Source organism: Engystomops pustulosus, chromosome 5, assembly GCF_040894005.1.
Source record: "Engystomops pustulosus chromosome 5, aEngPut4.maternal, whole genome shotgun sequence".
NCBI classification, from domain to species: Eukaryota; Metazoa; Chordata; class Amphibia; order Anura; family Leptodactylidae; genus Engystomops; species Engystomops pustulosus.
This window is the reverse complement of record NC_092415.1, coordinates 153,170,889-153,190,876: the sequence shown is the minus strand read 5'-3', so window position 1 is coordinate 153,190,876 and position 19,988 is coordinate 153,170,889. Positions and strand designations below refer to the sequence as shown.

The following is a 19,988-nucleotide window of genomic DNA, read 5'->3' as shown; positions in this document are numbered from 1 at the left end:
GTGAGCTCTGTGAAAGAGCTGGAGGGAGGAGTTGTACAGGAGCACAAAGGTGGCAACTGAGAGCTGAGGAGTGACAAGTCACTTTTTGCTTTTAAAAATTAATCCAAACCAAAGCAAACCCCTGAGACTAAACAGAGGATTCTGTCAGGGTGCAAGGTAGGTTATAACACACACTTATATTGTAATACAAATACTTGGAAAAGGCAGAAAGGCATATTTGTAATGCAGTTGTTTCTGTAACCTTCTGTAACCTGTATTTAGTGAAAATGAGGTCCATGGTGACAGGTACCCTTTGATAAATGTATGGATCTTCACATTCACCTCTAAGCCAATTTTTTATGGCCCTACTTTATGCAAAGTGTTTGAACCAATATATTGTTTAAAAAGATACATTTTTTCGGTTACCCTGTTGGTCCACCTCTAGCCTGAATAATAGATGAGATGTGGTTGGTTGTGGAGTCATACGGGTTCCATATGGTATGAAGCAGCACATTTGCCTATAGGTGTAGCACCACGGTTTGTAGATCCTTAACACAGATGTGTCTAATGAAGGTGTCACCTGTATGGATGGTAGACAAAGAAACTATGGCAGCTGCTCCTGCTGGTCAGTAGATCAAACAATCTTCCATCCTGATGGTCCCTGTGGACCCTCCAGAGCCTGTTTCGTGAATATGAATGCTCTGTCCATCCAATGATGCTTTTTTGCTCAAAGATTGGCAACTGGGCAAAATATGTTTTGAGTACATTGTAAAAACATAACAGTCAACAATCTCTTAACCAGGAGGTGCACTATCCAAGAGTAACCCTCTATAGGGCCATGAGGGAAGAAATTTTACACCATCTTGTGCCATGAACAACTTAAACTTGAAACATGTAACAATGTAAAAATTATTACAGTACAAGTAAAAGTTTTGTCTGCAATTTTCTTTGAGGTAATGTGTTTTCTGTAATTTTAGGAGGTTTTAGAGTATTACACGAAACATGAAAACTCCCCACTGAGATGGTCAAAGCCATTGGTTATAGAAAAGCTCAAGGTAAATGGTAATATTACAGAAACAAACATACTTTTCTACACAAGATATCCTACAACTGTTCTATATTTGCTCACCGCTAGGACTGGATTTTTTATTGACTAGATTGTTTGACTAGAAAACAAAATAAGAAACAAAATTGTTGTGTTCATTATTGTGACCATCAATAGGCAGTTCCTTGCCACAGTTCTTAGTCCTTTTTTTGGAGCTCTGCATCTTTTTGAAATAAAATTTAAAAAAAAATCCCAGACAGCAAGTGAGCATAGGAACATTCATTAACGGGACAATGAAGCTTTAATAAATCTGTTTGGCAGCTAAGTGCACACGTCGCTGTCATGACGCTGGCTCTGTACAATGTTATACTAGCCGTAGTTCTATGTTAACGCCAGATTAATGAAGCAACAGAAACAGTCCTGTGCAGGTTTTTTTTTTTTTTTTCAGTGCAAAGTCCCAAAAACCTCAATGCAACTTTTTTTGAGACTTTTTATGCCAAAAAGCCCAGCTCAAGCTCAATCTTATGCACGTGATTGAGGTAGAACTGCAATTCCAGATTTTTCCTGTAGTCAAGTCGCCTGCTGCTTATGTATTCTTTCTGCTCCTGGGTGAATCCCCTTAAAAGGAACCTGTCTTAAGGATTTCACATTTTGACCTCATGACTGGTTTCTATGGGCTTTTTAACCCTTTACCAACATTTGACGTACTATAACGTCACATGCCGGCTGCGGGTGTATGGAGAGGGCTCTCGGGTTGAGCCTTTCCATACAAGGTGGGCGTTTGCTGCATATTGCAGCAAACACCCACTGGTAACACCCACAGTCTTTGCTGGCACCGATCACGAGTGTTAACCTTGTAAATGCCTCCAGCATAACGTCATTATGAAGTGCAATTTGTTACGCAGAAAACAAGCCCTCACATCGCTTTTTACATAGAAAAATAAAAAAGTTATAAGTTTTTGAGTGGCGAGTAAAAAATGGACACGCAAAAACGAAAAAGGGCCTCGGCAAGGAAGGGTTAACACTAACTCCTCATTATCTCCTGCTTTCTCCTCCAACTCCTCCTCCCACCTCCCTATGCAGATGTGAGCTCCTCCCTTACAGAGGAGATAATGATGATGACACAGAGACTTGCAGCCTTGCCCATGAGTATTTATATAAAATATTTTATTTTTTTAAATACTTTATTAATTGTATATCAAAAAATACAACCATACAAAATACATTAATCCAATCATCTATTCCAATAAAATTTTCCTAAATGGTAACCAATAGCACTGGATACAAAACTATAATCCAAATATATTATACAATACATACCAATCACCCCCAGCCAACTCGCACCAACCTAAAAAGAGAGGAGGAGAGGGAAAAAGAGAGTGAAAAAACCCTGAAAAAAAACAAAGAAACACTTTATAACTCCAGAAATTTAGCATGCCCAACCATCCATATCTTCTTCCATTTCACCAAATACCGTCCCCACTTGGGCATTATCATCTCGTAGTTCTTACTTCTCTGCACCTCTGCCAAACATTCATGAAAAGAAGGAGCAACCTGGCCAAAAAAAGAATTTTTATACAACAGATTTTTTCCCAATACAGGCGGTCCCCTACTTAAGAACACTCAACTTACATACGACCCCTAGTTACAAACGGACCTCTGGATATTGGTAATTTATTGTACTTTAGTCCTAGGCTACAATAATAAGCTGTAACAGTTAGAAAAGGTGTCTGTGATGAAGATTTATTGTTAATCCTGATTCTAATGACAACCCAACATTTTTAAAATCCAATGGTCACAGAGACTAAAAAAGTTTTGGCTGGGATTACAATGATAAAATATACAGTTCCGACTTGCATACATATTCAACTTAAGAACAAACCTACAGACCCTATCTTGTATGTAACCCGGGGACTGCCCTTAACTTTTGGCATTTGATTGCTACAAGGATAAAGTCCACATTCTCCAGGGAGCATCTACAACAAATGGAATTCTCCTTCAACCTCATCCTAAATAAACAATAAGGGGAACAATATAGTTGGTGAACAATGATAAATACACCATTTGATGGTTCCAGGATGGGGACGACTCGATGCAGTTTGCAGTCAGGAAGCCGAAATAAATTGGAAATTAGTATTAAAAAGGCTATGGGAACCTGTCATTAGGTGAAAATGTGAGGTGCGGCTGTCAGGTTCCCTTTAAATGTTAGCAATCTCTGTTTGACAATAAGGTTCTTTGGTCAGAGCAAGAGTTCTTTCTTTTTTTGTAATTTGACTCATAAGCATATTACAATTGTTTTCAATTCTCTCTTTAGGAACTGGCAAAAGCTGAGGGGTTGTGGAACTTGTTCCTGCCGGCAGTCAGTGGTCTTACCCAGACGGACTACGCCTTCATTGCAGAAGAGACTGGAAAATGTTTTTTTGCTCCAGAAGTTTTCAACTGCCAAGCACCTGGTATGCATCTTATAGATACTGACATATATTTTATTTGGTCATAAAACTTACCGGCTCTTTACTATTGGGATTAAAAGGATTCTCCAGGAATTGCTGTAGAGACCCATGTGCTGGATAAGCCATCAATAGCTGATGATGAGAGCCACACTGCAGCCACAACTCTCATTCAGTTTGAAAGGGGGCAGCAGATGCAGTGATTACTTGTCCATTAGAGGGGCACCCAACGTACTCCAGGTCTGTAAGGTGTGATGAGATATTGATGAAGAGCTGATCTGTGTGGGGGATCAACTACTGATGGTCTGTCCTGTGTGTCTCCAAATCCTCTTTATTGATGCACGTTTATAGAGACTGGAATTTCCATTACATTCTGGACAAATACTTTAAAATCTGATGTTAGGGAATTCCCCTTTTGAAATTGTGTCTAAGTGAAATTTTGGGCACAGAGCATGTGGCAGGCACATTGTCTAGGGAAACCTTCTGGTAGGCATTATACATTGGCCACTCTTCACTGCACTGCAAGAAGAGATTTATTGATGGAAGGAAATCTACCATCAAAAGCAATCATGGGAAAACCAGGGACACTTACTCCTAGATTCGGGACTGCAGCCTTCTTATATTTGTTATCCATGGCCTCCTTCTCTCTAAAATTAACGTATAAAATGATGCTAATGAGCTGAAAGGCTGGGTTAGACTGTCTCGCCCTTCCCCTCTGCTCCCTAAACATTTCATCTCACTGCAGCCGAGGAAGTCTCCGCACACAGTGAGAACATAGTAACAACCTGTGAATCTGCAGCACAAGGGGCTCTGGGAACCACCCCAGTAGCCTTTCGGCACAATTATAATATAAATGTAAGTTGATTTTTAAAAGGAAGGAGGCCATAGATAACAAATTTTAGATGATTACCACAGTCACAGGGCCTGGATCTATGAGTAATCACTGAAGCCAAGAATAAAAAAAAAGATATCTGTACGTGTCCATAAGCCAAAATGGCTAGGGGGGTGTTCCCATGTTCAGTTTTTCGGATGCAGTTTTTGAAGCCAGGTGTGAATTATAACGGATGTGAACATATCATCAAGAGATGCTGCTCCTCCTCTTATTTTTTCATTACACTCCTAATTTGGATATGAAAAACTGCATCTAAAAAGCTGAACCTGTAAACAAACTCTTAAAGGGGTCCATCGAACATGTTGGTAACTGTCTTACCAACATATGATGTGAACATATCATTGAATCATATGGATAATGTAAAATCTTAAAATAATAGTAAATGCTTGTCAAAACGTGTATGTACACCAAGGGTTTCACTTTATTAATAATTATGTACTTGATGTACAGATACTGGCAACATGGAGGTGCTTCACATGTATGGCACAGAGGAGCAAAAGAAACAATGGCTGGAGCCTCTTCTAGAGGGGAAAATTCAGTCTTGTTTCTGCATGACCGGTAAGGATACCTACTTATATAAATCTGAATTATTATAGTTTTAATAGAATATTATTGCATTTCAGTTTCCACAATGTTGGGATGTGTACTTAAGGGTGATTGTATGTTGGAATTATGGCCGTGGCATGCCAGTGCTTTGTTTCAAGCTTTGTTTTTGGATGCACACAACAGCTGACCTGCTTGAAGGGCACTTAGATTTTTTTTAATTTACCAACATTTTAATCTACTTTTGTGTTATTTTAAAATTAAAATGCAATACTCTGTTCGATGACCGGAGATCCGGTAAATGTTTTTGTATTCCACCAGAATTTGTACCTTGTATGATTGAAAATAATAAAAAATTCAGTTAAATTAAAAAAAAATTACAATACTCTTCTTCACCACAAGGTGGCGCACAGTATTGGCATCATCCAGACATGAGCAACAATCTATGAGGTAGAATAGAAAGGGAAGACAGAATGATTAATATACGTCCTCCCTCCCAAGAATGGTACATGGCCTGGCAGTCCTGTGCTAATTTTAAAGTCTTTGTGATATTTTTTTTGTACTGCATGACAATTTTGGGACATTCCAAAACATGTAGCTGCCTTTTCTGTTCTTTGTAAATGTCTTTTATTAAACAAAAGAATATTTTATTTAAAAAATACAGTATATTATATATATATCAACACAGTGGGGGATATTTATCATACGCCGGCATTCGTGCTCCAGTGTATGATAGCCCCATCGCTGCTCTTTCGCAGCCCGATAGGTCAAGACGCTTCGGCTTCTTGATGTATCCAGTGGGGTCCTGCACAGCGTTTATCTCCACAACAGGCACTGCCTGGAGTAGAAATAAATGCAGCTGGCGAATTTTCCCATGTGCCGTGCCTTCCCTTCATGCCTCTTCACATCCCACTAGCGTGAAGGTGGCGGATTGGGGTAAATAATTGCAAGTGCTAGCAATAAGCTAGCATTTGTGTTTATTTCAGGGCTTTTACGGCACCGAGGTCCTGATTTACTAAAATTTACTATACAGATAGTATTAGTCCAGTTAGTAATGTTTGTTGAAAGATCAAATTAGATAAAGAAAATACTTTACTATTATTTTACATTATGATCATTTTCCCTTCATGCCATCTCCACTTCAAGTAGGCATGGAGGGGAGTGAAGGATGATGCTATTGCCCTACACCTGCCTACTAGCTATAACCTGCAGACATTCAGGCCTGTAAGTTCACAGACTGTAGGGAAATTCTATGCCAGACAGGAAATGGCATAGAATTGTCCCCCCAGCCAGCCGCCCGCCATATGCACCCGGAGGCTGGAGCACAATAGATGTCCTCCTAAACATGAATGCCTAATTCCATCAACAAGCTCTTAGGTATCTATAGTGCAGGGCTATAAATGAACTGCTTTATTTTACTTACCCAGAACCTGATGTTGCTTCCAGTGATGCCACCAACATGGAGTGCAGTATCAAAAGGGATGGAGATAGCTACATAGTTAATGGAAAGAAGTGGTGGAGCAGTGGTGAGTAAAACACAGTTTTCATTTCCCAAAAGGCCTGGAGGGTGAGGTATGGATAGATTAAAGGGAACTTTACTTGAATGCTGACTATATTTTAACACATTTTGCTTTTAACAAAAAAAACTTTTTTTGTTTGACATGACAAACTGTTTATCTTCTGAAGCTCGGAATCTGCAGTCTTTCTATACACATATGAAATAATCAAGCAAAATTGTATTAACAATAAGCTAACAGTAAAGAGTCATTAATTTATTTCTTTGGCTTTCCAATCTCTCTGAATAGCTCATTCACATATACAAAGGGATATTCCTTCTTCAAGTTTTTATTCTTCAAATCACATTTTCTATTAAAAATATAAATGTTACCATCACTCCATAGGTTCTCTGCTGGGTATTGAGGAGATGTTATTATGCACATCAGCTTTCCTGGATAGAAAAAAGGAGCTTTAGTTTGAGTAGTAACATGGCTCTGCGGCTGTAACCTTCCTATTGATTTGTAAAGCCCTGTGGAATTTGATGGCGCTATATAAATAAAGATTATTGGACCAGGGGCTTATCCACATGTAAGCATCAATCAATGATACTGTAATGAAATGTGTGTAATGAAAGCATAAGATATACAGATCCGTGGACGTGTAATAAAAAAAAAGTCATAGGTAATTACAATATTTTAGGTTGCATAGAATTCTCTCAGTTATGCCGTGCCTGATGATGATGATGATAATAATAATAATGGCTTTATTTGTATAGCACACACAGATTACGCAGCACTGCACATAACTTGCCAAATCAGCCCCTGTCTCCATACAGCTCACAATCTAATAAACCTACTAGTATTTTTTCTAGTGTGGGAGGAAACCGGAGGACCCAGAGGAAACCCACGCAAACACGGAGAGAAAATACAAACTCTTTGCAGATGTTGACATGGTTGGGGACCCCAGCGCTACAAGGCTATAGTTATACCCACTGAGCCACTGTGCTGCCCCACTGATAGCTTGTAGATCTTCTTTGTGTTTATTCCTGGAGGGTAATACATTTGCACACCCTAACACTTACAAAAGCTGGTTATTTCATGATGGAATGTTATCACACCCTCTGATAAAATTCCTGTTTAACAAATTTCCCCTTCATTTGTTGTTAAGCTACAAGTTCAACATGTAGTCTTGTAACTGCAAAAAGAAATCTGGGTAGGGACAGCAAGAATAATTGGCCTTCGTGTTAATAAAGAGTCGTTCAGACACTCACAAAAGCTCAAAGGGGTTGTACCAAGTTTGCATGTTATCCACTATTCCAAGGATAAGGGATAACAAGCTGATCGGGGGATACGCCTGCTGGGACTATACCAACGTGTATACTCAGGTGCAGATGAAGCAAGTGCTGAGGATTTCCTTTGGGGATGTGTGTTGTAAATGTTTAGGCTTTCTGACTGTACCTAAGTACTTCCTGGCACATACTATAAACTTTCAATGCAATAAAACGGTGTGTTGGTAGATGCTCCACGCCTGGTTTAAATCTTCTCTTTTGAGCTTTCCCCAGAGATTTATGGAAAAGTACAGATGATTTTATCAGCAACCCTGATGGGATCTGTAAGAAACATACGTGACAAGTATGTACAGATCACTCACATCCCTGTCTTCACTATCATCATTATTATGCTGATATATTTTTTTTTTTTTCCTTGTCTGACATTTATTATTCATCTATGGTCATAGTACTACACCACAACATTCAGATTCTTGTGAAGTCTCTAGTCATTCCCTGTTTAGTTTGGTAAAGATGGGGTGTAACTTGAGGCGGTGCAGAGGTTGCGATCGCACCAGGGCCCAAGAGGTTTAGGGTGCCCTTATGGTGTCATATGAGAAGACTATTACTATAAACCATACATTATAGTCACGGGCCTGGCACAGACTTTGCACTGGGGCCCATCAGCTTCTAGTTATGCCACTGGTCAAAGATACTAAATATCTGCAAGATACTGCTCTGGGAATAATACGACTGTTCAGAAAGATAAGCTGTTGTCAGTATCCCTCGTATATTACACATTAGAGAAGTAACATATTTCATTTGAAAGGATTTTTAATAATATCAATATATTTTATTATAAATGATGCAACATTACTACAAAATGTAAAAAATGTAAAACTGTCATATTAAATGGAAATAGCGGGAATGGCCTTCAATGCCAACTTTTCTGCTTTATACCTTGGTTTAGTAATATATGGCGCGGTTCTGTCTGCGGCTAGTCTGCAGTGGTTTATATTAGCAGCATAGAAGATGGAATTTTATCCCCAAGGGCAGAACACAGTGCAGTGGACGGAAAGGGAGTCCTTACAGATCACGATGATACAACAGCACTGATACGGCTCCAGTTTTCCCAGTATGCACAGTGCTGTTTGGCCAGCAGACAGGGACTCCTTGTATCGTATTTCTCTATGATGCAATGTAAGATTGTTCTCTGAAGGCTTGTAAATGTAATTCCTTTGACTTCTCTTCAGTCCATAATACTTTTATCTTATTGAACACAAAGAATTAGGCATCACACAGATTTTTCTGGCTGTACACTTGAAAATATGGATTGAAGAAATGGATTTTTCACAATTTTCTTTTTCATTGTGGGTCACATTGTCTCTGGCTTCTGGTGGCCACAAGGGTCAAGTGCCGTCCCCATAGCGTCAATAAATGTGCCTCTTTTTGCAAACCGAGACTAGCCACATGAAGGATTGGAGTGTAGAAAAGAGAGAAGTATAGGATTTTCTTCATTTTACTGCCTCCCCTTCTAATGGCCAAAATTTGTCCTTTACATGGGTTACTATATCCATAAATGTTTGCTACGAGGTATAACACTACACTCTATCTCTCCTGTACATTGTAACATTTATAGGTTTATCAGGCTTTCTCTAGCTATGGTTAACTTCTGTTAGAGGTTTTAGATGGAGAAACTGTCTGTTTCTTCCACATGATTGTTAGAGCACATTGAATACTCCTCACTACTCTGAGTTCTTTGTCTCCTCCATGAGCCAACTTTCTTCACTGTTTGAGTCACGTAAGATTTAAATGTTGTCCCCATGTAAGCATATAGTAGCGGATTAAGGCAGCAGTGAAATAAGGCCATGCTGCTTGTCACCTGCATCATTATGTCTAGGGTTTTGCTGATCTTACAGCTTGTTATCAAAGCATATACTATATCTATAGCCCTCCAAACTTTGATGGCATTATATGGCAACTGTGTGATCAGAAACATTCCCACCACCGCCAATAGGACCTTTAGTGATCGAGACCTTTTAATATTTGGGGTTTTAACAAGGACTCTGGCAATGGCAGAATAGCAGAACAATATGATAGCAAAAGGGATGACAAAGCAGCATACAGATTCCAGAAACTGAATGAAGGCAGTAACCTCTTTTACCGAATCTTTAGGATAGGTTGGTAGGCAGGCATTTTTTCCATTGTGCTCCTTTACTTCACTGAATTGTAAATCGGGGATGCACAGTAATACTGAAGTGATCCATACAAAAAAGCAAATCGCCCAGCATTTTCTTCTGAAGTTTTGATTGGTTGATACTTTTATCACTGCAAAGTATCTGTCCAAGCTAATGCAAGCCAAGAACTGCATACCGGAGCTGAAGTTTATAGTATACAAAGCAGAGGTTATCTTACACATTGCATTCCCAAACTGCCACCCGATGGAAGCATCTACAGCCCAGAAGGGGAGGGTGAAGAGCAGCAGCAGATCTGCCACTGCCAGGTTGAGGAGGTACACATCCGTCTTCGTTTTCATTTTCTTATAGTAGGCATAAACGGCCACTACTAAGGAATTGCCAGCAATGCCAACCACAAATGCCACAGAGTAGAATGCCGGGAGGAAAACGGAAGCAAATCTCCGGATGTCATGCTTCATGCAAAGTTCTTCATAACTTTCATAATCAAAAGTAGTGTGGTTGTAATCTTCATAGCTTTCTGATGTTGTCACTGTAGTGTTTATTTGTTGAACCATTTTGCTGACTATAAAAAGAACAGAGAAAAATGTTTTAGAAAGACAGTGGTCCATTTTTAAACTTCTTAAATTATGTTGATAAGTTTATAGGGAACTTATGTGTGGTCCAGAGCACCCTAAAGAAAATGTAAGTATTCACAAGGTAGATTAATAAAGCAATGGATAAATAGTAGTAATGTTATACAGCGGTACCTGGAATATAGAAACCCATGTTTCACAGTTTGGAGGGGTTCTGTAAGGAAAATATTTAAAATAACATCAACCCTTTCAGGACTTTTCTCTTTTCGTTTTTGTGTTTCTAAAACCTAAAAGCTAAAACCTTTTTTTAATTTACAATTAACAGTGACCTATACGGGCCTGTTATCTGTGTAACAAAGTGTATTTGTCAGTGGCACAATTAAATATTGTATGCAATGTACTGGACGGCTGGTACTAACCAGTCTCTTTATTTTATGGGTCAGTACGATCACAGTGATGCCAAATTTATTAAGGTTTTATTGTAAAATGTAAAAAAAAGTTGTAATTTTTGTAATTAAAATTTATAAGGTGTCATTTTTGTGGAACGTACACTTGCTGTGTATGGTGCACAAAGAAGACCTGTCATCAGAATATTACCTCCTAAACCAACAATGCCTGCTGGTAAAGGGTTACAAGTACTTCCCATATCACCTAAAATTGGCTTCTAGTGAGGCACTGTACTTTAATTACAGCCATTTTTGTTTTTTACATGCAAATTACCATACTTGACACTTATTTCCTGGATATGACTCTTCATTTCTCCCAGGCTGCCAGTAAACCCACCCCCGCACTGCCCTGCCTCCTTCTTCCTGATTGACAGGTCTCACTGCTAGGACATGCTGCTGTAGAGGACTAGTACTTGGGGACCGTCAATATTCAACAACTTACGTATAAAGCTCTGTTTACTTATAGAAAATATTGTGTCAACATTTTAACACAGTCCCTTGTGTTACATTTATGTCATGTGACCAGGGTGATGTCATCAAAAGTCCTTTTCCACCTAATATTTGCCATTTCTACCCCATGTATGTATCTAATCACATGAAATCACATTAACCGCATTCCTCCATGGGGGATGGGGAGAACTAGAAGGTCTGATGCCAGGTTATATAACCCTAAGGTTGATTTTATGGGGCTGTGAGGGAACAATTTTTAGCTAAAAGAAGGGTGTTAGTTGGTAAATAGGGCTCTATGGGAAACTGTCATTAGCTGTATTTGTGAAAATATGATGAAGGGTTCCCTTTAAAGTCTTCCTTCCCCCCGAGGTAGCTGTATAGATGAAGTTTAAGCACCCTTATATATTAATAGCTTCATGATGATGGCACTAAATATGATAATAGTTATAATAATTTTTGGTAGCATAGTATTTTGTAATGGGTGAATAGACAGAAAAAAATGAAACATTTCAGAGTAATAAATAATTCTTTAGTTAAAACAGTAGGAATGAGGCCGCTGTTCATAACTGCTTACAATCTGTGAGGAAGAGTACAAAGTGGTAAAAGGTGTGTATATATGGCAGCAAGCTTGCGGTCGTATACATGTCCCTCAATGGTCGTGTAAATCCTTTTGGACCTGCCCCCTCTATCTCATGTCAGGCTCCTCACAGTAACGGTAGGAATAGCCAGAAAAAAATGTTTTAATCAATTTTATTAGCCTTTTAGGTACATTCATGAGTAAAAACTAGTGTGTTATAACCCCTTTAAGAAAGTCCTATATTTTAGAGAGATGTGTACCAAACCTATATGTCTTCTCCTAACCAGACCGCCTGCAGTTAGAGAGAGAGGTTCACAAGTAGAGAATATTTTAGTTTATTAGTTGATGGAATAAGTTACAAGTCACATTTGTTACAAGTCACAGTTTGATGTTTCACCTTATAGCTCAGCACTACAGAACCAGTACACAGTGACTCCTCATTAAGTTCATAGGCTTTTTTTGATGATTTTTACACTGGAGAATTTACTTAAAGATGTCACTCAGTTCTTTAGAAGTCTGTCCATATGCGAAGGGAAATTTGTGATTTAGAGCAGACAAATAAAGAAGGCAGAAAATTATAGGAAGAGAAACCGAAAACAATTCTGTAATGAATGAATCAGAAGGTGCGGTTTCCAGAATGTGGTTATTAGTCAGTGTCTTGAGTCTGCTTGTGTAAATACTAATCTCAAACTATTTCTACATCATGGCAGGGCAGCGTAAAACTGTCATGTTGCCTTTGGATGTGACTGTGAAGGCAATTGTATGCACATAATCCAGAAAGTGTTACCAGTGGAAACAACTTCCCGAAAATTTTTCATCTGCTGCAAATTAGTGACTTGTTGAGGTTTGTGGTGTGGAAATCAACCATGGCAATGCATAGGTTGAGCATCACCCACCCGCTGCAGCAGTGATATGCCGGTATCTGTATCAGGTGCTTGAGGAATGGCTGCAGCATTATTACTGCGGGATTACTGTGTCCATTCTGGACATGTGCAGATGCCTTAGACTCTGAATAGGGTGGAGGTGCTTCCCCTCTATACCTCCATGTTTCCCGGTGGTCAATTATGGTAGTTAAAAAAAAACAGCTTGTGGAGCTCAATAGGAAAGTGATGAGCCTGGTTTTGCAACCATTTTGATGACTAGACATAAGGTCTGGATCTTGATATCTTAGGATGTACAATGTTTTTGCACAGTGTTTTTTCTGAAATTGAAAGCTAATACAAGTGGATATAAAACTTGTTGGAGTGAGAAAGATTTGTTCCTCAACTTATCCCATAGAGCCTACATGCTAACTCTCCCCCACGTTAATATATTTTTATACATAATAGTGTCCATTTGTTGCTGAAATCTGCATTCCATTCCAGTATTGCTTATAATGATCCTTATGTGCAGGATGCTAATCCCCTTTCTATGAAATGAAAAACATCTGCTGTTATGGTTTTCTATGGGTTAAGCAACTGTTAAAGGAAATCACTGTTTCCTATTATGTACTATGTATATGACCTAAGTCTTCAGATGCTACAAAATAATGGAGTAGTAGTTCTAAAACTCCCTGTGGGAGACACACACATGCCTTTGCTAATACTATAGCCAGAGCACTGTCCCCATGAAATAATAATAAACACACCTTTAGCTTTTAAAGTGCTGGGTTTGCCAGCACTCGTAGAAAATATGTTAAAAGATTTTAATTGATTAGAATAAAGAATATGGACTTTTAACTTATAACATATTATAACTTTAAGTTATATTTTTAATTGTAACTCCAGATAACAAAATCCCTGTGAAAAAAACCATTACAGCCACCTTACAGCCGATTGCAGCCTAAGACTAAAGTAAAAGTTTCATGAAAGATTCACAAGAGGTCACAATGGTTGTATTGAGTATCCTTATGTCCTGGGGCGCCTGTATATGGTAGTAAGTTCTTTTCAACCAACTTTAAATATTATGCTAATGAGATTAAAGGGCTCCTGGGGTTCCTGTTACACTATCATCCTCCCCCTGCCTGCTGTAATCTCACACAACGGGAGGGGAAAGTGCTCCTGTACAGTGTCACAGCCTGTGAATCTGCAGCATAGATGGGCTCAGATAACACCCCTTTCTGTGATGATTTTAGAAGGATGGATGCCATGAATAACAAATATAAGAAGATTACAGTGCCTGGATCTATAAGTAAGTGCCCCAGGATTACCATGCTTGATTTCGATGGTAGATTGTGTTAAACCCTGGGCACTAAATTTTTCATAGTCTCTTCCTAGACTAGAACTCTGGCATATATTGCTTGTTTTTGACAAAAGAAAATACATATTTACGCATACGACATTAAAGATTACAATTGATTTATTCTTTGGTGATAGCCAGAGTATCTAATTGCTGCCCAGGGGTTTCACTCACCTCTATGGCAATGCCTGTTTTTAGGTTTGGGACAAAGAATTGGACAAATAGAAGTTTTAAAACACTTAAATACAAAAAAGTCCAAACTATTTTCAATGTTTTCCCTTGAAAATACTTCTTAAATTACTATTTGGGAGTTTTATAATGGTTTTAGTTGTAATGAACCAACATACACTGAATCAATACAGTGTATATTTTAGTTTTAGGTTTGGAAAGGTGTGATCTTGTATTCTATTTTTCTACAGTATGTGAATGGGATTCGTCAGACAGTTACTACATGTCCTGTATGGTTTTGTCTGTTATAGATTTTGTTCATTATATCCCAGAGACCCACTTGTCAGTGTAGAAGGAGCTAGATCAACAAATCAAGTGCACAAGTGTTTCCTGAAAGTCAGTGTAGTACAACTCCAGCAGGGATGAGACTGCAGAGTACAACATGTGGATTGGAAACAGATTGTGCTATAGGCTGTGAAAAATTTTACAACCATATATTTCACTGAGCTCCTGTCCCTACTTTGTAGAGATACACACACCACAAATTCCTGGAAACCATTGTATAATCGGCCATAGTTTATACTGATGGAACTTTTATATACAACTATTGTACACATTAAACATAATAAAAGTAAGTCGTAAAGCAGTAGGAGATATTGAGTCTTTCTGTATTTGGATGCAGCCAGTTTTTTCATATGTTATGTGATAGGTAGCATTTAGAATATAATATAATAGCATCACTGATAACTAAGAGTTTACAAGGCAAACATCTTAAAGCAGCAGATGTACTCACCTCTTCCTTAGAAACCCTGGCACTTCTGCAGTGTGTGCACCACTATAAGAATGTCATTTCAAGGGAAAAAAATGTTTACAAGTCTTTTTGTGTCATCCAGCCCACACCCCTCCCTTTCTGGAAATGGAGATAAAGCTACCCTCCTATCCTGCTTGTTTTCTTTTCCTGCAGTTTCAGGAAATATTAGAGGAGGTTGTTTTATTTCAGTCTGGCGTACTACAGTATATTAGCTTGTGTAAAGATTTATGATGTTAAAAGGTTCTCATAATATTTATACAAGCAAGTTTACAGGGTAAAATGAAGGTAACATTTTGCATATATAAGAAGTGATCTCCGATGTTCCTATGCTTATCTGATGTTCTGCATCCAAATTGCTGAATGACCTGTATATGAAATGAAATTTAATGGGAGGGGTATTTATCAGTAGTTCAATGCCGATTTGTGGCTATTTTTGCATCTATACCTCTTCCACACCATGTGGGCATGGCCACCGGTGTAGTGCGCCCTCATGGGGCATTCGTGCCCTGTGTCTGCGTACTCTCTGAAAATTTAAGGTTTTGCCTAGGGACACCTCCTCCTGATGGATACATCAAATGATCTATGCCTCTCGATGTATCTGCCACGACAGGGGTGTGTGGCCTTTATCATAAATCTCCCCCTAAATGTTAAACATATCTTTTAGGAATGTATTTTTTATTTATTTGTGATATTCACACAAATAACATTATATCATATTGAGTTATGTAGGTTTTACATCTTATACAAAATGTACAAAACATTCCAAATCAGTATCTACAGAGACATAAATATAAAATAATATAAATATGTCTATTCCCTGTGTGTGTATATATATATATGTGTACTAGGGACCTTCATACCTAAAAGGAATAAATCATTGATTTGCAGATATACGGTAATACCAATTTTTCCCACTTTTCTTCAAAGTTAGTCGCTATAATGGTGGCATTATTGCTCAGGATTTTCTCATATTGATACACTTGTCTAAAATTTTTCAAAACCATATTCAGATTTGGACAATTTGAGATGCTATAACCTTTCTCACAACGGCTAGCATTCTCATAATTGACCAACTAGATACAAGGGGTATTGCGTCCATTCTAAAGAACAAGTTCTGGTTTCAGATTAAGCTCTATAGACCATATCTCCTTGATCAGTTTCTGGACCTCAACCCATAGATTCTTAATATTGGGACATTCCAACTATATGTAATAAGTCCACCTCCTTCTCATTACATCGCCAACATCGTCTCTTGCTCTGAGAATTTAGCTACTCTTGATGGTGGTAGGTAGCATCTTAGTTGCAAGTTACAGTGTCTCAATATGTTTTACACAGTAAAATAGCTTATTTGATCGGCATACTGCTTGTTGCCAGCTAATTATCATAAACGTTTTCACCAGTTCTTTCTCCCAATTTACGATGTAGCCCATTTTTTATGACCCCCCCCCCCCCATAACTTTAAAGTTTGTTATAGACAATGGAAATACCTCTCTTCAGAGAAGTATTTGCATAAAGGAATTTGTTACAATTCGAAGAGCATTTAAACTGCCCCCACATAAGATTTTTCACCACATTAGGGTTTTATTTGGCAAAAATAGTAATCGTATTGACCCATAGAATAAAGATAACAACAAGATTATTAGGCTATACGGTGGACACCCCAAAAAAAAAAATTTTAATCCAGAACAGAAATGATGCTTTTCTACTCCGGCCTTCAATAAAAAGTTCATACATTTTCAACAATAGGAGATACCAACCCCAAAATGGTAACACTGGTAAAAGCATCTCATCCCGCAAAAAAATGCCATCATATGGACCCAATAATGAAGAAGCTAAAATTTTATAGCCTACAAAAGGGGCCAATGAGGAACCTAAAATCCTGGTAGCTGCACGGGGCTCTGTCAATTCTGCGCCCATAAAACAAGTAACGGCCACATGTGGGGGGTCTCTGCACTTGGGAGAAATTACAAATTTCAAGATGGGTTAACGTATGAACGTGTAACTGACAAGATTTAACCTCCATTTTGCTGCAGGGAGAAGAGGACGCCAGGGGACAGTAATGACTTTATTTCTTTTTAAGGGGGCACTCGACTGGAGGGTTAATCTATGGGGGTACTCTGCTAGACTTTTTATTGATGAGTAGATGCTGCATTTCCCACCCTAGGCTTGTACTTGAGTCAATATGTTTTCCCAGGTTTTTTTGTAGTAAAATGAGGTACCTCGGCTTATACTCAGTTTGGCTTATATTACAGTATATACAGTATGTATCTAAATTTCATTAAATCCGTAATTATCCCCAAAATAGTCAATTCTGAGAATACGGAAAACTGATATTTGATTTGTAAGTCACATGACATCAAAATAAGTTACCCAGACATTTCAAAAATTATGAAAATGTAAAGCAGACATATGGGAAAATTTATTAACCACTAGTTTAGGTGGTAAAACTATCTGCCTGAAAATGCAATGATTTTGAATTTTGAAAATGGAAATTTTTTTAAAAAATTCATCAATTTTTCTTTCTTTCTTTTTTTTTTTAATAAATAAATTCTAAACTTTAACAGCTACAAATCCCCTTTTGTAGCTTAACCCCTTAAGGACCAGGCCCTTTTTCGTTTTTGCGTCTTTATTTTTCACACCCCACCTTCAAAAATCTATAACTTTTTTATTTTTCCATGTAGAGAGCTGTGTGATGGCTTGTTTTCTGCGTAACAAATTGCACTTCATAGTGATGGCATTTAATTGTCTATGCCATATACTGGGAAGCGGGAAAAAAATTCTGAATGCAGTGAAAATGGTGAAAAAACATTTGCGCCGTATTCTTGTGGGCGTGGATTTGACATCTTTCACTGTGCGCTCCAAATGACATGTCTAATTTATTCATTGGGTCAATACGATCACATGGATACCAAATTTGTATAGGTTTTATAATGTTTTCATACATTTACAAAAATTAAAACCTCTTGTACAAAAAAAAAATTCTTCATTTTGCCGTCTTCTTGCGCTAATAATTTTTTCATACTTTGGTGTATGGAGCTGTGGGTGGTGTCATTTTTTGCGACTTTTGATGACGTTTTCAATGCTTTTATTTTTAGAATTGTACGACCTTTTGATCACTTTTTATTGAATTGTTTATATTTTTCAAAATGGCAAAAAATGCCATTTGCGACTTTGGGCACTATTTTCCGTTACGGGGTTAAACGCAGTAAAAAAACCATTCTTATATTTTGATCGGGCATTTTCGGACGCGGCGATACCTAATGTGTTTATGATTTTTACTGTTTATTTATATTTATAACTGTTCTAGGGAAAGGGGGGTGATTTGAATTTTTAGGTTTTTTTAATATAATTTTTTATTTTTAATTTTTTTTATTAAAATTTTTTACTATTTTTCAGACTCCCTAGGGTACTTTAACCCTAGGTTGTCTGATTGATCCTACCATATACTGCCATACTACAGTATGGCAGTATATGGGGATTTTGCACACCATCTATTTCAATGTGCAGATCGCACATTGTAATAGATGGCCTAAAACATGATAGCCTCGGATCATTGTGTGATCCGAGGCTGTCATGGCAATGGATCGCCGCTCCCCGATGACGTCACGGGGAGCGGCGATCGGAGCCAAGATGGCGGCGCCCACGCGGCGCCCACGCGCCGCTGGCAGCTTTGCCGGCAGCTTTGCCGGCGGCGATGAAAGGGTTAACACCCGCGATCGGTACAAGCACCGATCGCGGGTGTTAGCGACGGGTGCTTGCTTCATTGTGAAGCAAGCACCCGGCGTGTATGAAGAGGGCTCAGCCCGTGAACCCTCTTCATACTACCCCATGCGCAATAAAACGTACAGGTACGTCTTATTGCGCTATGGGGTTAAAGGGGGTTTTCCTCGAAGAAAGGTTAGGCCCTATGCCGTTTATAGGGCCTAACTTGCTGATCATTGGGGTCTCAGTGACTCTGACCCCTCGTCACTCCGTCAGATTAATGGAGCAGACGGCCCGGCATAACCGTTCTGCTCCATTAATCTCTATGGAGCTGACAGAAATTGCCGGGTGCCACGCTCACCGATCTCCGTCAGCTCCATAGAGATTAATTGAGCAGAATGGTCATGCAAGGCCATCTGCTCTACTATTCCGAGGAGTGGCAAGGGGTCCGTCGGACCCCTCGTTTTCGCAACCTGTGTGGGGTCTCTGCAATGAAGTCCTGGGCCAGTCAGTGCTGGAGGAAGCTGTGAGTTTGCTAGCAGGGAATCCTGCAGTTACCATCACATCCATACATCAGTATATAGGAATGGAGTAGTGGATAATGAGTAGTAAAGGGTGCTTCTTTACTCTATGGATAAATGAACATAAAACTGCATCAGAGCCCAGGGCTGGATGCCCGGGAGTATGCCAGGGGCCCCCACCATCCTGTTCCCAGTGCGGGCCCCCACCAGATGACTAATATCAATAAAATGTATGCGTTTCGACTTGCCTGGCCAGCGATTGTGGGGGTAATGGAGGCGCTCCCCGGGAGCCACGCCTAGAATCGGGCCCTGGGTGTATTACTGGGGGGTTGGTGGCTGTATATATAGATGTATTACTATGGGGGGGTTGGCGGCTGTACATATAGATGTATTACTGGGCAGTTGGCAGCTGTATGCAGGTGTATTACGGGGGTTGGCGGCTGTATATATAGATGTATTACTGAGGGGCGAGGCAGCTGTATATAGATGTATTATGAGGAGAATTATTATTAATAGTCAAAATATATGCAGGTTAGAAGTCTTTAATCTCAACATATTTTTTTCTGGTTTCAATCTATCATTCTCTGTAATGTTGGAGTATTTGGACAATAGGAAATCTGGCTTTTGTCTTGTGACTAGCACATCCCATTTACCAG

General features: G+C 38.9%; 2 protein-coding genes across 2 annotated transcripts in view; one reads left to right on the top strand and one right to left on the bottom strand.

Moving 5' to 3' along the window:
• The window catches only part of ACAD11 (acyl-CoA dehydrogenase family member 11), a 62,990-nt gene that overhangs the window by 20,915 nt on the left and 22,087 nt on the right, over positions 1 to 19,988 (top strand). Inside the window, exons 10-13 of the mRNA XM_072153453.1 lie at positions 957 to 1,034; positions 3,339 to 3,477; positions 4,814 to 4,921; positions 6,334 to 6,432. Coding sequence (XP_072009554.1) covers positions 957 to 1,034; positions 3,339 to 3,477; positions 4,814 to 4,921; positions 6,334 to 6,432 — 424 coding nt within the window. The remainder of the gene's footprint in view (positions 1 to 956; positions 1,035 to 3,338; positions 3,478 to 4,813; positions 4,922 to 6,333; positions 6,433 to 19,988) is intronic.
• ACKR4 (atypical chemokine receptor 4) lies at positions 8,511 to 15,189 on the bottom strand. Its single transcript, XM_072153457.1, has 2 exons — positions 15,092 to 15,189; positions 8,511 to 10,430 (listed from the first exon to the last, which is right to left on the bottom strand). Exon 2 carries the CDS (start codon positions 10,420 to 10,422, stop codon positions 9,355 to 9,357), a length of 1,068 nt encoding a protein of 355 aa, XP_072009558.1. The 5' UTR covers positions 10,423 to 10,430; positions 15,092 to 15,189; the 3' UTR covers positions 8,511 to 9,354.

Coding starts and splice junctions, on each gene's coding strand:
- ACKR4 (XM_072153457.1), bottom strand. CDS start 10,422: ATGGTTCAACAAATAAACACTACAGTGACAACATCAGAAAGCTATGAA.